Source organism: Tenrec ecaudatus, chromosome 17 (genome assembly GCF_050624435.1).
Source record: "Tenrec ecaudatus isolate mTenEca1 chromosome 17, mTenEca1.hap1, whole genome shotgun sequence".
Lineage (NCBI taxonomy): Eukaryota > Metazoa > Chordata > Mammalia > Afrosoricida > Tenrecidae > Tenrec > Tenrec ecaudatus.
This window is the reverse complement of record NC_134546.1, coordinates 314,089-336,850: the sequence shown is the minus strand read 5'-3', so window position 1 is coordinate 336,850 and position 22,762 is coordinate 314,089. Positions and strand designations below refer to the sequence as shown.

Below are 22,762 nucleotides of genomic sequence, written 5' to 3'. Positions count from 1 at the left end.
TCACTTCAAGTCCTTTGTAGCTTACAAAACTTGAAGACCAAATGCAATGGGTACATGTATACTTAATGTATTCTGTATGTTATCTGTAGTGAAGGTACATTTTTAAAATTCTCTTTTCAATTTGTAGAACATATCCTGCACTAGAGACATTAACAGAGCCTCACCAACTCACAGCTACTTTAAGTTGTGTGATTGGTGTAGCCCGAAGCTTGGTATCAGGGGGCAGATGGTTTCCTGAAGGTCCAACACACATGCTACCTCTGCTGATGAGAGCGTTGCCTGGGGTGGATCCAAATGACTTCAGTAAATGCATGGTGAGCATATGCATGGTTCTTAAGTATTTAACAGAATTTGTGCAATACGCTTTTAAGAAATGTTCTCTAATACTATCGTTTATATAGACAGCATGTATGCTATGCCTTTTTTTTTGGGGGGGCAAACCGTGCAACTCGCTTTTACATGAATTGCCTCTGCTCCTCTGGGGGCTTTCCTCGCGGCCCCTTTCTCTGTCCACTAGAACTTGCTTCAATGTGAAAACCTTTGAGGGTAGATGTCTAAGTTTACATCGGTGGACAGTTGATGTATATAAATTTTTTTTCTTAAGAATTTTGCCATAACATGAATACATTTAGTGATCGTTTGACATATTTACTGATTTTCTCAAAGAGAATGTTAAAGTCATAGCAAATGATTGATTGATTGATTGCACCTTCCCTCGGTGACACTGTTGGCCAGGGAGTGAGAGGAGAGGTGAGAGTTTGAAGTGCTGGACTCCACTTAGATAAACATCCTCTCTTGACTTACAGCTTTGCTTATATAAAAGAAAAGAGGTTTCTTTTCTATCACTTAGTTTCTGTATTAGCATTTTTATTTACTCTTAACTAATGCTCTAGTTTCAGGTTGGAAGCAAAATAACTTCTCACACAAAAGTTTGAAGAATGTTCTCTTAGACTCCTCAATAAGATTTTATTAGAAAGACAATTACGCTAATAATTATGAAAATAAATTTAGCTAGTGAGAAAGGTTAAGATGCTCAATTCTTTTTTTTTTTTTTTTCTCTGCCCAACCGCCCCTTCCCCAAGATGCTCAATTCTAAGGGAAAGTTTTCCAGGATGATTGTTAGAGACTTTCCCTTAAAATGACGCCTGAGTGCTTTACTGGAGCATTTCTATTCTTGTATTCAGGACATAGTTCTGTAGTGACTGCGTTTAATTTTGTGCATCTTTCCATAGATCACATTCCAGTTTATAGCAACATTTTCAACCTTGGTGCCTTTAGTAGATTGTTCATCTGTACTACAAGAAAGAAATGACCTCACAGAAGTAAGGATGCTTTCTGGTTGTAAAATAGCTACTGAAGTTCTGAATGTTAATATGTATAGTAATATTTGACAGTTCAAAAACAACTTTGGATATGTGCTAAGTAAAATATCTGTTACATGGCTAAAATGCTGTATGCATTGGACCAGGCCACCACTCGCAGAATGGTCTGTAAAGTGCTGTCCTGGGATTTGGAGAGCTGGGAGGGGGCAGCGAAGGGGGAGTCTCTCTCTCCCTCACTCTCTCAAGCAAGGCACTCAGGGCAAATGATTGATGGCTAGAGGTGTGTTTCAATTGTGTCACCTTAGTGTTTTCGCCAAAGTTGTGGTTGGGTGTTTTTGTGTGTGTGCTTTTATTTGGAATAAATCTACCCTGGGATTGGTATCTGATGAAGAAAGACTTCACCTGTTAGTCTCTGGTCTTTGTGAGCTAGGTTTTCTTTAGCAGGCATGTTAAAACCCCTGTACCATTCGGTAGTGAGAGAGCACCCTCACTACCGGCTGCTTGCTGGCTGTTGTTAGCCCTTCTTAAATATGTTAATTACTTCTGACGTGGTTCCTGGAAAGAAGCAATCCACTTGTTCCAAACTGAGTATGTGATTTTGGTGGCAGTATTTATTTCTCTTGGTACTCAGTATAGTAATTTAATGGTAGATGTATTTTGTAGACCATAATTGATTTTTGTTAGTTCAGAGGCAAAAAAATTAAAGGTAATTTGAAGTTTTTCTCCACATTGGGACATTACAGGTGGAACGAGAGCTTTGTTCAGCCACAGCTGAGTTTGAGGATTTTGTCTTACAGTTTATGGACAGGTGAGCATGTAGCCCAATCCTACCCTCTTTCTGACACTCAAAAACATCATTGGTGTGTCCCAGAAACCATTGTTTCATAGCTACAACGTGAGGGGGTGGTGCTTTGAAAGTTACTGAAAGACCATTGATTTGTGAGTCATGTACAGATTTAGTGGCTGTCACAGAATGTTCATGACAATAGAAACTTAATCTAAATCACTATAAAGGGTTGGGCCTTTTTTCAGGTGCTAAAATACTATGCTTTGTTTGTTTAGATGCTTTGGACTTATAGAAAGTAGCACCTTGGAACAAACAAGAGAAGAGACAGAAACTGAGAAAATGACTCATTTGGAGAGTTTAGTTGAATTAGGCCTGTCTTCTACATTTAGTACGATCCTCACACAGTGTTCCAAAGAAATATTTATGGTAAGAGAGCATTGCTGCAGTAAACCACATTTTTTAACTTTTTTACTTTAAATTTGCACTTGAAGTTTTAAGTTTGTACATCATGCCAGCAGCTTATCTTCTGTTTATACCAATGTTCGGAAAGGTGTATGTATTTAATTTGCAATTAAATTTAACTATTTGGGGGAGAGTTTTAGAACTTGTTTGTTATCACCTAATAAAAGTTAAATCTTAAGTATAGCAAACTGATAAACATGATGGGATTAGAAACAATTATCCCGTACAACATTTTGTAAACATTTATTTGATATTGATAATCTGTCATAATAGCTTTAAAACTATTTGCATTTTTGTTTTTTCATCTCTCTTTAGTAAGGTTATGGCAAAATGCTAAATTGCCTTTATTTTTAAGTCAAAAAGTATTGCTACAAAATCATGGAAACCTTTATTAACCAAAATATCAATGTGTGTGAAGCTGTTGATTCTCAAAATGTCCTCCACCTGGGTCTTCACACCTTCTCCCCGTGCACACTCACTGTTTAAACTTCTTATTTTGATTTGAGTAAAAGCTTAGGTCTATACCTTTTTTAAACAGTTTTTTAAAATTGTGAATTAATTTTAGGTTTTAATTGTTTCCTGAAAGAGTTAATATTTACAACATCTGAGATGGATACTAAGATTACATTAATATAAAGAAATGAATCTAATCTCTTGATCACCATAATAAATATTTTAACGTTTATTATTGTTAAGATTGTTGATCTAGGTCCATAAAATATCCATTCAGCAATTCAGTTAAAATTCCGTGACGTGTGAAAATGTAAGTTCCTGGTTCAGTGGTATGCTGCTGCCCTGTGAGGGTAGATAAGCGCAGGGGGAAGCAGTCCACTGAGAACCAGCTGTTCAGACCCGGAGAAAGGGGAGGAGCCTGGCATCAGTCAAGATCACAGCTCTTGAAATCATGTGCCGGCCTCCTCCTCTGTCCTGCAGAGCTGAGCTGAATCGACTTGCTGGCAAGGCATGGGACAGATCTGTACACTTTGTGCTTGTCAGAATGACAGACTACATCAGCCCTTCTAAATTGGGTTAGCCAGAACAATGCTAATAATTACCTTTGCTTCCATGAGCAGTCATTTTGTGTGCTGCTGTTTTCTGTACCAGCTGAAATCTTGCTCGTTAGGGTCTTGTGAGATTTCTTTTAAACCACCTATGAAGTTAGATGATTAAAAATAGCCTTAGGTTATTTTTAGTGTAATCCTGAATATATTTGCCATTTTGTTCCCAAAGATGCTTAATTTTCTAAAGAATGCTGACTAGATATTTCTTTTCTTACCTGTTTTACCAGGTGGCCCTTCAGAAGGTTTTCACTTTCTCTGTCTCTCACATATTCGAGACAAGAGTGGCAGGCCGCATGGTGGCAGACATGTGCCGGGCTGCCGTGAAGGTGAGCTCAGGCTTGTGGGTTCACAAGTCAGTTCGCCCAAGTATGTGTGTGGTTCCTTGTTTCAGAAGTGCTCGTTGTGTGTAAACTGCAGATTTCTTTACAGTAGCTGCTTAGAGGGTGTGTTTGTGACAAAAATTACAACTAGTGTCTATTTTGCAACAACTGAAAAGTTGTGCCTTTAAAAGAAAACTTAACTATAAAATATATTTTCAGTGCTGCCCAGAGGAGTCTTTGAAGCTGTTTGTTCCCCACTGCTGCAGTGTCATAACACAGCTTACGATGAGTAAGTCAGAAGGGTATTATTTGTCTTTACCGTATTAGCACTCTTTGATGAAAATAGGTCCTTTGGCTGTACAGTATTTCAGTTTCACAGTTTGGTGTTCAGCACACAAAAAACAACTTTAATCTAGGTTTGCAGGTAGTTTAGAAATTTTACTTTGCTAGATTAATATTTTTATGCCCATAAGAACCACACCTAGGTTGCCTTAAAAACACCACTTTCTCTCAGGCAACTTCTCTTGGTGAGATACAAGCACGTAGTTGTTGCTAACTTGTGGTGCGGCCCCCGGGGTTCCAGTGGGTGGTTTCTTAAATGTATTTGGTTTCATGCATAATTTTCCCCCATTACTATTTTGCCATTTTTAGATGACGATGTATTGAATGATGAAGAACTAGACAAGGAGTTACTTTGGAATCTTCAACTTTTGTCTGAGGTATTGTAGATTTTTAGATTAAAAACATGTACTTGAAAATGTCTCCGTTTGAGTTTTTTGTTTGTTTTGTTTTTTAACAGACTGATATTAAGACATAAAAAGCCCTAATAAATAGTTTTGAGGATTTATTGATAGAACTTCTTAGTAGCAAAGGAATATGGTTACTTAATGCTCAAATATCTACCTGATTGATTAATTCTTTTTTGGATCACTCAATTTAAATGCTTGGTAGATCTGGGAATTCATTTGTTGTCCACATTCTTAGGTTTGACAGTGTCACTTTAGTTTCCTTTGTGGCTAGTTCTGGAGCCAAAGTTAAACAACAACAATAATAATGATTTAAATTCACTTAAGTAAGTCTTGTCTCCCCAAGAAGGCTGGGTCAATGGAAAATAAATATATGTAGATAAATGTCCAAATTCAGGAGCTGTGTTGTTTTTAATAAAGAGTATAGTTAAAATGAAAATCCTAAAATAAAGTCATTTTTAGAAAGACTTTTAGGCTACTTTAGTAACAGAACATTAGACTTTATAGTTAATGATTTCTGATCGTTGTAACCAAAGTCTCTTCGAACTTTTTCTTCATTTTAGATTACTCGTGTGGATGGGAAGAAGTTGCTTTCTTATAAGGAGCAGCTTGTACAGATTCTCCAAAGAACCCTCCATTTAACCTGTAAGCAGGGCTACACTCTGTCTTGTAACCTTTTGCATCATCTTCTTCGTTCAACCACACTCATCTACCCTACAGAATACTGCAGTGTGCCAGGTGGTTTTGACAAGCCTCTTTCTGAATACTTTCCTATTAAGGCAAGTATTTTCAATCACTTAGGATTCCAGGATCTATTGGGTTGTTTTCCTAAGGGAATTAAAGTGTGGGTTGCTGTTCTGGGTTTTCTTGCATATAAAAATGTAAGTTTGTTATTTTAAAAATCATTTATTAATTTGCTGGCCAGGTATTTCAAGCCAAAGCTCTCCTATGAAGCCAGCTCCTTTAGGCTTAGGGTTTAGGAACTAACTGCAAATATGAATGTAAATGTCAACATGAGTGACCTCATGACCAGCCAGCAGCATTCGGGCATGGAAAGTCAGGCGTGTACTCCTGAGTGGTCAGCACTGTGCTGCAGCACTGATCGGAATGTGCCCCACCCCCCCTCCCATAGTGCTATTGCACATGGCATGGTGCTGAAAGTCTAGTTCTCTGTTTGCATGTGCAGTGACTTGGTATGTCATATCTAACCTCCATATTTGAAGCACCCACCCACCCCACCCCAATACAGTCAATCTGCACTATTCACCATTTCCATCTTTCTGAATTTATCTAGTGGCCAAAATCTACTTGAAAGGCCCAAATCAGTACTCCTGCCACGTTCCCGGTGACGTGTTGAACCCTCACAGACTGGTGAATAATGGGAGTCCCGAGCATGTCCCAGCTTCCCAGCCGGGGTTGCTCACGACGATGCTCGGCCTTCTTGTAGCTGTTGTACAGTAAACAAGTGTCCGTTAGGTGGTCTACTCGTGTACTGGTTGACATTTTTGTGCTTTTGAAGGTGCTTTGTTTTGAAAGCACTGTTGTTTAGTGTTTCTAAGAACAGAAAAGCCGTGGTGTACTTGGTAGAGACAAGTGTTGCTCAGGCTTGAGTTTTACAGTGCTGTTGGCCATGGGTTCGGTGTTCATGAATCTTCACTTATCCAGAAAGGAAGAGGAAATTGTCAGTTTGTATGTGAAGCCACTGTAGACCGTGCTGAGAGAGCCTCTCGGTGCACAGTGAAACTGGAAACCGTGGAACGCAGCTGAATCTGGGAATGCCTGAGAGGATGAGCAATAGAAAACTGTAGCAGACAGCATGGGTGTGACGCTGGAGACTAACGAAGCACGCAGTCACGTTACTCTCGGTCAGGAAGATGTTCAACTCTTGTGGCCAGTTTGTTGTTATAAGTGAAACAGCATGTAATGAAAGTGTTGGTTAGAGGTAGATGCATTAGATAAAAGTTTTTGTTGTTTTTAATTAGAATGTTATTGACCAATGATGGAAATGTCCTAACCAGCCTTCTAGGACCCTGGCCCCAGAGTTCTAAGAGAAATGGTTCCGTGTTTTTAATTCAGTATATGTGGCGACTTCATTACATGGCTACTGCAAATAAAGAGACTCAACTAATTGTTACACTAAATGGGCTCAATTGATTAAACTTACTGTCACTCAGGGAAACTCACATTTAAGTGGCTCTTCAGGGTGACTGCTCCATTGGGTTTGGGTCAGGTATGCAGCACTTCAAAGCCTTTGGGGGAGGGGGTGGTGTGTGTGTGTGTGTGACTTTTAACGTCTTAACATGCTGAACAGTTGCCTTTCTTTTGTAGGACTGGGGTAAACCAGGGGACCTGTGGAATCTGGGGATCCAGTGGCATGTGCCTTCTTCAGAAGAAGTGGCTTTTGCCTTCTACCTGTTGGATTCCTTCCTTCAGCCTGAGCTCACCAAACTCGAGCACTGTGGGAATGGGGAACTCGAAATGTCTAGGTTAGTGTTCCTTTACAGTCAACTAATGCTATTCAGTTACAAATAAAAATAATTCTTTGTACTATTCCCCTAAATTTATGGCTTATCTGATGTGTTGATTTTTAACATGTGTTTTGAATGCCTGCCATAAATGCACTTAGAAGACTAATCAAGACGGTGTGTGACAGGGACTCTGAATTTGTCAGAGCAGTTAAACGTGTCTGCTCTGTTTTATGTGCCTAATTCTCAGGAGTTTCTCATGCACATCTTTTGGAGAAACATGGTAGTACTCCAATACCCTTTGAAAGAAAATAACTGGTTTTCCAGGCAAACCTTAAGTAATTTCTTTTTTATAATTCCACAATTTGGTATTAATGTTACTTAGAGGAATTTCCTACATCCATCCTCAACCCTCTTGAAGATTAAGTAAGAAAGTTTGAGACTGTTAGACTTTCATAGTTTGCATTTTTTTTGGAAGTTCCTAAAATAATAGAAAGAAAATTAGTATGCAGTCCATTTTAATAAGCAGATTCTGTAGGAACCACTGTGCAGAAGGGAGTGTGCTCAGCCAATGCTGACTGCTAAGTGCTTTCTAGCTAATCTTTTTTACGAGGTCTTTCTTCTTTAAAAGCTAATAAGCTGGAAGATCTGTAGTTCTGTTTTCCTTTTTTCATAGTGGTAATCTATGGTAAAGAGTCTTTTCGATTCCAATTTGCCAAATAAACGGCATTAAATTATTATTAATTGTGATTCGTTAATCCAGAGTCTGTTCAAATCTAAGCAGACCTGGTACATGATGAGCCTGGGGCTGGCCATCCATGCTGAGTGCTTGGAGTTGCTCGTGGCCTAGTCTGCATGGGGGGCCTGCTAGCTGCTCCAAGATGTGGACGTCTGCTTCTGAAAACTAACCGACAGGGCACTTGTGCGTTGTTCTCTGGGGTCACTGAGTCTGAATGGGCTCTGTGGCAATGCCTTTCTGTTTGTTTGTTTTTGCCTCAGCATTACCAGTAAATATCTATTTAATTACCCCATACTGTTAAGTAGATGACGACTGTACTAGGGCAGGTTGACTAGAGAAAGGTATCCAGTGATACTCATTTATGCAATAAAGTACTTCATATCAAGAAGTAATTATATCAAGAAGACAGCCTGGCCCAACTCAAGTCCATAGTCTGACACTAGTCCCTAAGTCCCTCTTCAGACTGGCGAAGCCACGTGCATTGATGCAGAATGATGGAAGCTCACAAACGAGGGTGTTGGAAACATGCAGCTCTCCCAGTGACCCCATACACGTTTATGTATCCTCAAGTTGAGGTGAAATAATGTAACTACCAGGGCAACCGAGAGAAAAATGTAGCAGACGGCATGGACGCTGCAAAGTAAAGAAACACGCAGCCAGGTCACTCTGGGTCAGGAAAGGGTGAAACTCTTTCTTTGTTATAAGTGAGACAGCATGTAATGGCTTGTTGGTTAGGAATAGATGCATTAGATAAATGTTTTTCCATTAAAAAAATTATTGATTAATGAAAATGTCGCAACCACAGTTTCCCACAGTTCCCCTAAGGGAAACGGTTCGGTGTTTTGTAACTCAGTCTATGTGGTGACTTCATTACATTGCACTGCAAGTACTGAGCCCTGGTGACGTAGTGGTCAAAGCTTGGGTGGCGATGTGCAAGCTCAGCCCCTGGGAACCACCAGCAGCTCCCTGGGTGTACGCTTGGGCTTTCTGCTCTTGTAAATAGTGCAGTCCCAGGAACCTACAGGGGGTCTGGGAGTCAGCATTGACTTGAGCTTTGGTTTTCATTATTAATTAGATAAACTGAATACAGTTGTCGTTGCTCTACGTTGTTTTGTATGTTCTCATTTACTGTAAGCTTTTAGTCTTCATCCTAGATTCTAGGAAAGTTGTTGAATAACAATTAGCAGTCTTCTAAAATATAAAAACATACTTTATCATTTCTAGAGATGATGTTCTGCAGAGTCTGACTATAGTTCACAACTGTTTAATTGGCTCTGGAAACCTCCTACCGCCATTGAAAGGAGAACCAGTTACGCACTTGTAAGTAAAAATAACTACTTCACGTATTTTGCTGGCTTGTTGGACATGTATGTAAAATGTTAGTCACTTAATGAGTCATTGCTTTTGTTATTGGGTTGTTTTGTTAATTTTAATCACTGTAACCTTTTTCTTTGTCGTCATTAGGCCAAAAATACCCGAGGAACCTAAATTTAGGGCTATAAACTTTTCAAAGGCTTTGTTCAGGTTTTCATGTGATATTAGCATAGGATAACTTTTTAATACTATATAACCAGTGCTGATATACAAGTTTATAATAAAAAAACAGGACTTTTTAAGTAAAAATGTCGAGGATTGTTCATCATGATTTTGAGCTCTAGAGGGATTGAATGATTAGGATGTAAAGGTCTCTTAGAGTGTTCTTGTGAGTGAAGGCCTTGGTTTGATTTGTAGGGCTGCCATTTATGCTGACAGTGTTGAGTTGAAGGGAAATGAGTAGTCTGTTCACTGGTTTAATGAGTGTAGACAGTAGTTTCAATATATCATCTTTGATCATTTTCTTTCAACATGAACATCTCATCGCTGGGCAAATTAATGAGAATTATATTAAAATATGTAAATATCGCCCCTTCTGGGCCCCCTCAGAAAATAAAAAGGGCGAATTAATTGCCAATTACATAACAAAAGTCTTAAAAAGTTTCACGGAATGGTTAAAATATGTGGCCTGCTTGTCTCTCCTCATAATTTCCATCATTATTTAAAGTTGTGCTTTTTGAGAATTCTTTCTTAGTTCCTTTTTAAAACAGCTTATAGGCATTGGTTGTTTATTAGTGGGGAAGGAGGATCACTTCAGGTGAGAAAATCCATTTGAAGCTTGTGTAGGAATTTCCAGGGTTCATTTGGTTTATAATTTGATGAGGGCAATTTAGCCCAAATCTGTTGATGCTTAAAAATAAGAAAGCCACAGAAGTTATTTGAGTCTCCCAATGTTCTTAAGATTGTACCACAGTGAGAACTTGTCTCTTTTGGCACTTTGAAAACCTATTCAATACACGATAGCCTTACTACATCAGTAATTAGAGCTGTACTGAAATGGTTGAAGATGAAAATTGTGGTCATTGGATCTTAGGAAAGTGCGTCCCATGTGTGTAGACTAGCCTCTGGTAAGTACTGGCAGCTCGTTACAGTTTATTGCTGAAGAGTCTGTTAAGGCCTCGGGGTTTCCCGTGCCGAGGTCCCCTCTGCGCCACAGGGCTAAAATAGGGCTGGAAGGGGACGCAAAGACTGACCTTGGAGATGGACATACACCGGGGCAGAAAGTTCTATGGATTTGATTCGGTCAAGTCGATTCGCTTTTTATAAGAAGTGTGTCTTTCAGTATGGGGACTTATGAGAATGTAAGAGTGCTATGGTCTATAAACACAGACAGATTGTCAGCCTACATCTCTGCTTAATATGAGCTTTAAAATTACTCCTTGTTATAAGCTATAAAATTACCCTGAGTATCCTTTGTAAGCTTTTACCAGAAAAATGCCGAAAAAGATAATTTTAGCATGAAAATTTCAACACTATAAATATCCATATATGTATATGAATTGTAAACAAAGATATATCCATGTAACTATATGCTTATGTGTTTGAGAATGTAGTTGGTAATTTATTAAAATAAAATAGATGACATTGACCATGTTTAATCTCAATTTAATCATGGAGCATACATATGTTTAGGATTCTTTATAGTTATTTCATATGTGTAACATTACAATGATACAAAGTCAAGTAGATGAACAAAAATTTACAACATTTCCCTCAGGCTTTACCAGAATTCTGCCCTTAAAAGCGATGTAATGTGGTATCACTTTCATCTGATATTTTAATTTCATTTGGAAATGCTGAATTTCCGCACATTTAAAAAAATGTATAACACTGTGACTTCTGTGATAATCATTTTTAAGTATAGCAAATGCTACTCTTAAATTTATAAAATGTATTCTAATATAAATCAATAATTGCAACAAATCTTCTAAATCTGAATTTGATGAAACCAGTCACTTGAAGTGGTGGTCCCATTGTTCTGGTTTTGGCCTTGTGAGCTTGCCCACACATTGAGCTGCAAACTCTGAGCACTGTGAAACCACTAGCTACTATGAGGGAGAATCGAGGTTTTCTACTTACCATTTCGAAAATCCACAGGGCACTTGTACTCTCTTTTGGGTAGCTATTAGTCGGAATCAGCTTGATGACATTGATTGGAAAGTATATATTGGGGGAGAGAGGGTTTCCAAAAGTTGGTGGGGGAAAATCCCTTATCTTTCTGTTCTATTTTTCCTCAACCTTTCTGTTTATGTCCATTTTGAAACTAGTACAAGAAAGAACATTCTTAGGACATTGGAAAATTAAGTAAAACTTAGGCGGCACAAAGACCCTCAAGGTCTTCCCGAAGCTCATAGTCGTTGGAAACTCTGTACTTATGTCTCTACTGGCAGTAGCAGTGAGCAAGATTTGACTCAAGGGCAAATAGTTTGGCTTTTTTTTTTTTTTAACTCTCAGAAAAGAAAGCACATCATTAAGATGAATGCTTTTTAGTGTCTGCTTAAGACCTGAGAAATTTTTTTCTTGTTCATAACAGTTCAGCTGTTAATTAGCATTGGTATTATAGGACATTAACATCTTCTGAAATATTCAGACCAGGTTTTAGAATTAAACAGTAACTGAAGCTATCTTTAAAATTGAAATTATCTGATCATTTCAACTAGGTGAAACAGTCAAGTAGTAAAAATGTTTTTGTTTGATTACTTATATAAAGTTTGCCTGTGTATGTATTAATAGTGTCTGCCTCCTAGAAAATTTGTGTTTTGAAGAAAATTAGAGTTAGAGGCTTGGTTTATGTCTGAGTTTTCTTATAAGAAGATCTAAATTCTTAACAGAATATATTAGGCCCTAAAATTCTATTTTTCAGAGAAATGACAACTAAATGTCTAAACCAATTTTCTGAGCTGTGATTAGAGACTGACAAAAAGTAGGAAGCTCAGATCAGTTGCTTGTCTTAAGTATAAAAAGTTAAAATGAAACTTATTACTTTGCTTTATTCTTACTAATTGTGTTTGTGATATAGCTTATTCTCAGTTTTACCTTTAAACCTGTGGAAGTTGGGTTAATGTCTTTCTACGGTCAAACCGGAAGTTTGTACACTTGCCTTTCCTTACCCAAAAGTCACCATCCACTTCTCCTTTTGCAATCACCGTAACGCGCTCTCCTAGGTTTAACCAGCTATTTCAGATGCAACTGAAACAAGCATCCAAAGCAGGGTTACTCAAGGTAGACGGGTTGTCATGTTTTCATCTCAAATATTTCTTTACTTTGTGCCCCCATTCTTCTGATAGATCTATTAAGCCATTCTTAGTTAACTCATTCTTAGGATTTCAGCTTTTATTAACTTTTCACATGCAAAAAATTCATACTTAGGTCTAAGGGAGAGACCATTTCATTGATATGTGACAGGATGTGTTGCTATGCGATGAGGGGCGGGGCTAGCTAACCTCTCTTGGCACCTCCAGGGAACTTCCCAGCTCTGCTGGGGGAGCTGCACACAGAAAAGGAAACGGTTACTACTCCACGGTGAGTAACCCTGTTTTCTCCTTTTTCCCCCTCACTGTTTTCACTGAGCCTTACACCGACGGCATTTCTGTGCCGAGTTCACTGTAAACCGAGCGGTGTGTGAGATTTCCCTTGGCAGCAGAGTAAGAACCAAGCGGCCCTTCACGTGTGTTCATGCCGTGATTGATGCCTAGATTTGAACTGAGTAATTGTCTCTTGTGAAAAGCTTATGCTCCTGAAGGTAAAAGCTAACTCTCTTCGTGGCTTGGATTTATGACACTTTTATGTGTGCTTTTATTTGTCAGGGAAGGACCGTTGGGCTGGTTAGGAGGTTCTTTTAATGTACAGCGAAAATAATTTTGTATGTATTGTGTGCAGCTGTTTCATAACAATTCAGTTACCTTTATGTGCATATTTCAATCTGTATTATGTATCTTCTCATTTCCTCCCTTAAGGGTATTAGTCATTGTTCTCTTCTGCCATGCTTCCCTGTTAGTTTTGAGTCTCACACTGCTGACAGACACAGTCCAAGGCTATCCGCTAGGGGGACAAGTCACATGGTCTTGAGTCCCTGGATAGGGCAGAGGTTGAGCACTCTGTTTAGAGAGAGCTCAGCAGTTGCCAGTTCAAATACAGCCACAGGCACCGCAGCAAATGTGACTGAAGATGCCTTGTAACTCATGGAGAGTAGTTCTCTGCACACACAAGGTTGCCACAAGTCAGACACACTCAGTGATAACAGCAGTGACATTATAAAAAAGATTTGACTAACCAAAATCGTGTCGGTGGTGGTACGTATGTGTTGTGGTGGCTTTTTTTAAAGAATTTTATTTAGTTTTGAGGTTAAATCATATTAATTGTAGAATAGATGAGTGATTTGAGCAGAAAGAGTTTGATTTGGTGTAAAGTGGTATTTAGTTTAAATTATAGATACACCTACTAGAGCTGTTAACAAGAATGCCTCTCTGCCAGTGTTTGATAAACCCCTTAAATCTGTCCAACTAAGATTGTGTCCATCCCTGGTAACTAGAAGAGCACTTGGACACACACAGACCTATAGCACAGTCAAGCAGTGGAATGATTACTTATTTCGAATCACACAGAATTCTTTGGGAAAACCGTTTTTGTAAACAGCAAAAGAAATGTCATGCTCTGTTTCTACTAAAGCAGCTTGGTGTAAACCAGTTAGTTTGATAGTGTTGAGAAGAGATCAAACAAGAGCCGACTCAGTGGGCAGGCGGGGTGCCGGGAGGCGTGTGGAGCCCACAGAGCAGCAGGATGGAGCTGGTGTGCATGTGGAGTCGGGGGAAGGGGAAATATGCTCATCTCACGACTTCAAAGACAGAGGAGCATGTATTTATTCAGGCTTTTAAAAGTCTAAATGCATGACTTAAGATTTTTAAGGTCTACCCAGATTGGTGAGGAGCTTTACGGCACTGGCAGGTTAGCCTGGGAGTGCTCCTTTGAAAGCCCTCCACCTGCTCCGACCTAGAGGGTTGCTGTGAATTGCAATTGACGTTAAAGGCAATGAACTTTGTTTTATATCGGTGATAAGTGATCATATTTCTTAAACTTTCTAATCAAAAAGCAATTCATTTTTTGCTTAAAGACTCTTAGCTAAAACTTGTTTCAAACATGATTAGCTTAAGATTCGAGTGCAGTTAGAGCCAGAAAAGCACAGAGCAAAAAACATTTCAGCTCCCCGGTTGGTGATCCTTTTTGTTTGATAGATGTTTTGTTTATTGTAGAAAGTAATTTTTTTCTGTTACTTGTAAAATGTGACAATAATTTAAAATCACTGATTCAGGATTGAATGTGGACAAACCACAGTGTCGTGGGTAAGGCTGCCAGCTGCAAGGTGTGTTGTTCAGAGTCACCAGGGACTGTGTCACCGTGTCCGAACCAGCGCAGGGGCCATGGGTTTTGTTTCAGAGGTGTGGACTGCCATCGCACTTTGACGCTAAAAACCTGTCTGTCTGTTTATAGGGGCAGGTAGAGACGCGTTTTCGTGGGACAGGCCAGGACAAATAACTAATTTCCCATGGTCTACCAGGGAGAACAGTAACACTCTTAAGCTTTTGTAGTTAAATCTAACTTCAGTAGCAATTGATGACCGCCGTCGAACTTGATTATAAAGGAATCTAATCTTTTCAGTTACACACTTTTATTGGATGCTCACGTTTGAACTGAAAGTTGAACTAAAAAATATCTGAAAGAAACAAGTTAGCTCTGCTTTATATAAAATAAAAACCTGAAAATCAGAAGAAAAACAAATTTTTGAAACACAAATGTAGTATTCTTTCAGTAGCCCTAGGGTAATGCAAGAAATATCGTGTATATACTTGAGTAGACGCCGAGTTTTTCAGCACACTTTTAATGCATTTTTTTGTGGTAAAACTAGGTGCCTCGGCTGACATTCAGGTCAGCCTATACTCGAGTATATAGGGTAATTAAATTGTTGGCATTTTAGTAGTCCTAATGTATATTGCCTATTTCGATAAATTCCAGAATCCGTAGAGTCAAATTTTAAGGTAAAATAACCCAATTAATTCAGCTAGTTTTAAAAACTATATAAATATATATAAAACAAAGATGGGAAAGGTATTGGTTTAATGTTTCATTACATGCATTGTGCAGTTCATGAGTGCTAAGTCAACGAGCCCTGTATCTGATAAAGCTAACTCCGTGTTTCCTTGACCTTTGTGCCCATATTTCACACCTTTAAAGGTGTCACTATTTTGTTTAAAGAAAAGTTACTGACTTGAATCTCATATTTTGAAATTTGAAGTGTATGTTAGGTTTGTAGTCTATAAAACCTATTCTTATTTACCTAAAAACTGACCTTAACTTTGTAATGAGATTTACTAGCTGGATCAGGTCTTGGTAACAATTCTGTGTGGGTGATCTTCAAGAAATATAGTGTTTTCATATCTGAATGTTTTCAAAAGGATTATTCGGGGCAGGTGCAAAGAGAGCTATTATCTGGACGTGAGAGGGAGGATTGCACCATCAAAAGAAGATGATCTGCTTAATATGCGTCAGTCAGCCTTGACTGAACCTCTGGTGTCTAGTTGCAGTGAAAAATACCATGTCATGATAAAGCCTGCCTTTTTTCTTGAGTACATGTTTATCAAGAGCCTGTGTTTGAATATTTGATATTATGCTCCTTTGTAGGTGAATTTTTTCCCCTAATGCTATTAGAATTAAATCGACATTTTCTTTATTTGTCATGGATAATACTGATTTTATTGAACCAGACAGCATTAATCTTCAAATGGATAGAGAGTAAAGAATTGAAGATAGAAACTGTTAAAGAAGATCATCTTTATTTTCATTTAAATATTTTAACAATGAGACTTTCCCCCTTAATCCTTTTTATTAATATTATTAATAAATGCAAGCACTTTTGTTTTTATACAGAGTACCAACTATGGTGTCGCTGAAAGAGACAAAAATGTATACCGGACTGGAATATGGTATGTGAATTCTTTCTGTACAAATACGTGGGGTCATTTTTGTCAGTTTCTCCACATGTTCAAATATGATTTATAGTCATGATTTTCCTAGTCTCATTTTTATCTATGAAATTCATCAGCTGTCATGCTTGCTTTTTCGAAGCCAAACAATTATGTGAAGAATGGCCTATACACCTCTCTATTGACGCAATTTGAAATTCTAAATGGAAGTATTTTTTGCTAGTTCCATGACAAAAATTTCTTCCCCGACCTTTTAAATATTCACAGTGGTCTTTGTTTTCTTACTCACTATTCGTATTTTTATCTTTGCATTACGATTATTTTATCACTTTATTTTGTTTCTGTTTTTTATTGTTGAGTTTAAAAGCACAGAAGTCCATGCTCAAAGATAAGAGGGGAAGCAGGGACCAGGATAGATGGGGAAGGGGAGAGGTTGGGGTGAGCAAACTATGTGGGAGGGAGGAGGGAGCACTGAGACAGTGGTTACACAATTCATTTCAAAAGTGATTTCACCATGGGAGGGGGCGGGGAGAAAGTGTTTTAAAATTGATTGTGGTAATCATTGTACAACTCTTCTTGATACGGTTGAACTATTGAATTATGTGATAAATGGATTAAGTGCCAATAAAACGGTTTACCAAAAAAGAATAGCTTGTAAAAGATAGAAATTGAGTCAGTAAATATTTTAATGCATTCTACCCTGTAAAGGTTATTTGTTTGAAATTAGCCTGCGTCCTACAAAATCTTTGAAGTCAGTTTCAATGTTACATTTCCTCTTTATAGAAACGCGCGCACGCACACATACACATACACACACACACACACATACACACACCATACCACACCCCCACCTTAACACCTAGGGAACCCCATACAGCAGCTGGCACCACCTCTCATCAGAACGGGACAGGGTCTAGTCTGTGTCTGTCTGTCTGCCTGCCCCTCTACCCCCCCCCTGTGTCTGCCTGTCTCTCTGTCTCTGTCTCTGTCTCTGTCTCTCTCTCTCTCTCGTCTGTGTCTGTCTGCCTGTCCCCCCCCCCCCCACACACACACAATCTTTTTTCTCCTTTGTGCCCCCTTCCGCAGAACATTCAAAATCTGATATCTTTGGTGTGTGAATCATTTTTCTTAGGTTTTGTTTGACCTCCTTTATAGTAATGGTCTGATGAATTGTCTTTATGAGATTGACTAACTTTGCCAATTGTAATGTTTTCCAAATCTGACCGTGTCAGGGTGATGGTTGACCGTTTATTGTGTTTTAGAGAACCATAACATTTCACTGTGTATATGTACCAGTTTTCCATTCCTTCAGCCTGGATTATCAGTTATTTCCACCTTTTTCCCATTTCAGAATGCACTGTGGGTGTGCACATTTTGTTGTTTATTTCCTTGATGAATATACCGAGTAGAGAGATTGCAGGCTCATAGCCTAGTGTAGAGAAGCACCGGAGTGTTTGCCTTCCGTGGTGGCTGTACAATTCTCCAGTGCCTGCAGCGGCATCGGAGTGTTCCAACCTCACCACATCGTCTCAGGCTTTTTCTTTTTTGGTGAGGGGCAGGAGGGGAATGGGGAAGCTATCACTGTTGGTGTGAGGTGACAGCTCTTTGTTTTAATTGGTATTTCACTTATGTTGATGGGGCTTTCTACTCCCATAAAGAGTCTCAGTTTTGGAAACCCCCAGGGGCAATTCTAACCAGTCCGTAAGGGTCAGTGACAAAGTTGGGTTTTGGTGTGTCATGGGCTTGAAATTGGAAGAAGAGGCCTCCAGCTTTCTGTTTGTTTTTTAATAGTGTTTTATTTATCCTGGGTTTATGAACTTGATGGTATAATTTTCCCTTTTATTTGAAGAAGTGTGCTGGAACTTGAATCAGAATTGCATCGACTTTATAGAGAAAATGTGTTGTGCATATTGTAATTTCCATTTATGTTTAGAATTCTTTTAGGACTGATATGGCACTTTTAAGACAATTTTATATTTTGACTGTCTTTGTTCTGATAGACACTAAATTCTATGTTCTATTAATATTCAAAACATTTTTTGCATTAATGTTCCAAGCCTAGCACATCTCCTTGTTGATGAATTAATCCTTGACTTAATACCATACATAAACTGTGGTGTATTTTTTTTTTGCCCTTTGATTTGGTTGGCCCATAACTAATTAGGGAATCTTGTGCATTGTGATGTCTAATGATTTTTTTAACCCCTTCTCTGCTGAGTAGAATCCCATTCGTAATAAGTTCCTTTGCATCAGAATAGAGCAGAGTTTCATTGGGTGTTTTAGATTTTTTGCAAGTAGATTGCTGAACTTTTCTTCAACATTTTTGGGTGGGTTCCAGCCTGTATACTTCTGTGCTAGCAGTCCAGCTCAGTACTATTTCAGTCACCCTGGGACTCCACCTAACAATGACGCTAGGAAGGAAACTCAGATGTAAATGGAATACTTTTTATAAAAAACTCATTATTACTGTCTTTCATTATCAATATCTTTATAAACCTAAACTTTATTCTTTGATCACCTGAGTGTGAACAATTGAGTATGATAACATGCAGATTATGCACTTCAACATTATATGTAGTGCATATTAATAATGAGGTATTATTAATACATTAATGTGTATTGTAATTTTACATTATTAATATGTACATAGTACATATTAATTTTTCTTACTAACCCTTACTGCTTCACCTTCCTGCCCAATTCTGCTTTGTAAGTAGGTCATCGTAAATGTAAAGGTTCTACAAGTTTAATCATTCCTTGTCTTGAGACATTCAACTCTGATGAGTGTGGGTCACCCCCCTGGGACCCTCCTCCACCCTACACTTCATCTCTTTCTGATAGGAACGTCACAAATCTGAAGGATTTTCAGAGTGTCTAAAATGCCTTTTTTCTCTCCGTTTAAAAAGATCTATCCAGAGAGAACCATCGAGAAGCAATTGCTAGGGTCGTAAGAAAGCTCCTCAGTAAGTACACATGCACGTCACATTTTTATGACAAGTATTTCTGTGTGTGCTTTTTACCCGGCAACCTTTTATATTTTAATTGATAACAGGTAGTGGGGATTTTGTTTTTAAACTAATGGTAATCACCATTGTTTTAGCAGTTCAAAAACTATTTTAACCAAAGTTCTTTCTCCTATTGCAGATCACATACTGGATCACTCAGAAGACGACACCAAGTCCTTGTTCCTTATCATAAAGGTACACTGGACATTTAAGGGTTGTGTGCCATTTTGAATGTGTTTTAGCATGACTTGTCAATAAAATTTGCATACTTTGTAACGGCAGATTATTGGAGACCTTTTGCAGTTCCAAGGATCTCACAAGCATGAGTTTGACTCCCGGTGGAAGAGCTTTAACCTAGTAAAGAAGTCCATGGAAAATAGGGTGAGTCATTCATTTGAAAAATTCCACATCAATTTTTGGTTGAGAATTTCCATAATAGTGACACCTGGTTTAGAGCTTGCTCAGCATAGTAGACCTGAACGTGAAAATGAAAGCAGGGTGTGATCAAAGGGGCCCTAGGAAAGAAGTTGGTCCTTACAATCATGAGTCTGTCTTCTCGTGTCACTTTTCACAGTCGGCTCACCTCATGGTGGCGGGCTGTGGCGTGGTAAGAACTTGGCATCGGGATGCAAGCTGGGTGGAAGAGTGGCAGGAAGTGCAGACTAGGCTGTGTGTAGTTTTGTCTGTCAGGAGAAATTGATTCAGTTTATAATCAATACCGAGACAGCCAGGAAAGAGTCTTATGTTGGTCTGATTTGAATATTTAAAGGGCCAGGTGAGCACTGAAAAGGTCTGCCACCCTCCCTGTAACTTTCTAAGAGCCTGCAACTAGAAGCGCGCAGGGAGCGTGGGCCAACATTTGAGGTGAAAACACAGCTTTGGGATGGGGTTCATAAGAAAGTGTTTTTAAAAGACAGGATTATGAGGACTTGATTTAAAAAGATAGATGTGCAAACAGAACAATGTTTTAGTATTGAGAGGGGGAACCCACTGAAAATCAAGTTGATTCCAACTCAGTGACCCTACAGGACAGTGTAGAACTGCCCCTTTGGGTTTCCAAGACTTCCAGTCTTGATACCGGCAGAGAGAGGCTCCTCTTTCTGCTGCAGGATCGGTGGGTTTGAGGAACTGATGTGGCAGTAAGCAGCGTCGTGTCTAGCCTAGGGTGCCACTGTCCCTTTGGGGAAGCAAGGCACTAAAGAGAGGATATGAAGGAGGAAAAGTCTTTAATGTTTTATAAACGTAGAATAACCTTGAAAGAGTGTCCAAGCAGAAAATGTGACAGAACCCTAGTCATTTTCCTAGTCAGCTGTTTTTGTCCTTTAAAAACCAAAAAACCTCTTCCTCTACCCCATATAGATCCGTGAATAGAAACTGCCAGAGAAAAACAACACTTCATTGGGATGGCTGTTTAAACAGCAATGTTTCTACTATTTATTAGCCAACAGATTAATTGTAGTAGATTGTAATATGAGCCTGGTTAATGGTTTTAGAGTGAGTAAACTGCCACTGCCACTCCTCTGCTGTACCTGCCTTCACAACCCCACTGAGCACGAGACTGTTGTGAAGGGAGAACGTCAGCCGAGAACTCTCGTTGAGGTCATTAGAGAGCGTATTGAAATGTTCACAACTGTTTTCCAGCTCCATGGGGAAAAACAGCACATCAGAGCACTGCTGATTGACAGAGTAATGTTGCAGCATGAGGTACATCTCTCTCTCAGTCATGATGATGCTTAAACGCCACTTTTCCAGATGAACACTTAAATTGTGTCTTTGTTTCATAATTATATGAATATTTGGGTAAACATTTTAAAATTTTATTTTATTACTTTTTTTTTTTTTAGCTACGAACACTAACTGTTGAGGGTTGTGAATATAAAAAAGTACACCAAGATATGATCAGAGATCTTCTTCGTTTGTCTACAAGTTCATACAGTCAGGTAAGGCTTATCCGGACAACCCCACGTCCGTGCAGTCTGAGCATTACTGTTTAGGATAGCCAGGAGGAGAACCAGAACTAAACACTTATCTCACGTTTGCAGAGAAAACACCTTTTAGATTGCAAACATATGCAAGCTAATTTTGTTAGGGTTTTATTGCCTCTCCAATTTTTTTCTCCCTAATTTAAGATTGATGGTGTAAATGTGAGGTTGTTACCATTTAATGAAGTCAGATTTGGTCTGGAAAGGCCATACTTGTAGACATTATGATTGAGTGGAAGGAAGCTGCTATCATCGAACTGTGGGGCTCATCCTGTAAGGGATAGCATAAGGCTAGGGAGGAGTACCTTCAAATACAGAGAACCAGAAAAAGTAAGAGATTTGTGTGCAAATAATTATCCTGTCTTAATAAAATAATAAAGATTTAGCAATGGCTCTTTAATACAGAGATTCTGTCTAAAGCAGTAGTTAAAAGGACTTGAAATATATATAGTGTGTAGCTTTAACTATAATTCATTATTGTCCATTCCTGTTTAACTAATTCCTAAGCTATACCAGATCTCTGGTTTGTGTTTAAACTAAGTGGCGGTGTGCTAAAAGTTTGCATTGAAATTGTTATATTGTACATGGTTCTTAAGTTCCTTGTGGAAAATCGTTGATTTTCCTGTATGACAGAAGAGAAAATCCGCCGCTTTTCACCAGAAGTGTAGTCTAACTCAGAAATTAGTTGTAATTGTCTTCCCTTTACTTTTTTTTAGCTATGTGATTAAAAACATCCATTTATGTGCCACTCAATCTCTGTTTTATCAGAAATAAACTTATTTTTTAACTTTTGTAATCTCAACAATGAATGTGGTTTGGTGATGTTCTTGCGTGTGATAAAAATTTACTGGGTTTTATTAATGATGTGTGTGCTTTGATAATCTTTTTCTCTTACTAGGTAAGCATTTAAACTATCACCTTGCTTTTGATAGCTTATTTATATAATTTTTTCAGCCTGTCTGTCTTTTAGTAAAAGTTCTTTGCCAATACTAATATTTCTGCAGGTCAGGAATAAGGCTCAGCAGACATTTTTTGCTGCCCTGGGAGCGTACAATTTCTGCTGCAGAGATGTGATCCCTGTGGTTTTGGAGTTCTTGCGGCCTGAGAGACAAGACGTGACACAGCAGCAGTTCAAGGTACAGGTTTGGGGGCAGCTTTTTTTTTTTTTTAATAAATCATTTTATTGGGGCTCATACAACTCTTATCACAATCCATACTTACATCAATTGAGTAAAGCACCCTTATACATTCGTTGCCCTCATCATTCTCAAAATACGCCTTCCACTTGCGTTCCTGGAATCAGCTCATTTTCCTTTTTTTTCCCCTCCCCCTCACTCCCCACTCCCCTCTCCCTCATCAACCCTTAATAACTTATAAATTATTATTTTATCTTATCTTACACTGCCCAGCGTCTCCCCTCACCCACTTTCCTGTTGCCCATCCCCCAGAGAGGAGGTTACATGTAGATCCCCGAGATCGGTTCCCCCTTTCTATACCCCTTTACCTCCCAGTGTCGCCACTC

At 38.7% G+C, this 22,762-nt stretch overlaps 1 protein-coding gene across 1 annotated transcript in view; it reads left to right on the top strand.

The window, feature by feature from the left end:
* The window catches only part of PSME4 (proteasome activator subunit 4), a 101,907-nt gene that overhangs the window by 41,279 nt on the left and 37,866 nt on the right, over positions 1-22,762 (top strand). The window contains exons 11-27 of the mRNA XM_075536006.1: positions 128-314; positions 1,233-1,322; positions 2,066-2,130; positions 2,385-2,535; positions 3,860-3,958; positions 4,172-4,241; positions 4,604-4,671; positions 5,262-5,477; positions 7,027-7,184; positions 9,127-9,222; positions 16,198-16,253; positions 19,160-19,216; positions 19,398-19,453; positions 19,541-19,639; positions 20,900-20,962; positions 21,103-21,198; positions 22,245-22,376. Coding sequence (XP_075392121.1) covers positions 128-314; positions 1,233-1,322; positions 2,066-2,130; positions 2,385-2,535; positions 3,860-3,958; positions 4,172-4,241; positions 4,604-4,671; positions 5,262-5,477; positions 7,027-7,184; positions 9,127-9,222; positions 16,198-16,253; positions 19,160-19,216; positions 19,398-19,453; positions 19,541-19,639; positions 20,900-20,962; positions 21,103-21,198; positions 22,245-22,376 — 1,759 coding nt within the window. The remainder of the gene's footprint in view (positions 1-127; positions 315-1,232; positions 1,323-2,065; positions 2,131-2,384; positions 2,536-3,859; positions 3,959-4,171; positions 4,242-4,603; positions 4,672-5,261; positions 5,478-7,026; positions 7,185-9,126; positions 9,223-16,197; positions 16,254-19,159; positions 19,217-19,397; positions 19,454-19,540; positions 19,640-20,899; positions 20,963-21,102; positions 21,199-22,244; positions 22,377-22,762) is intronic.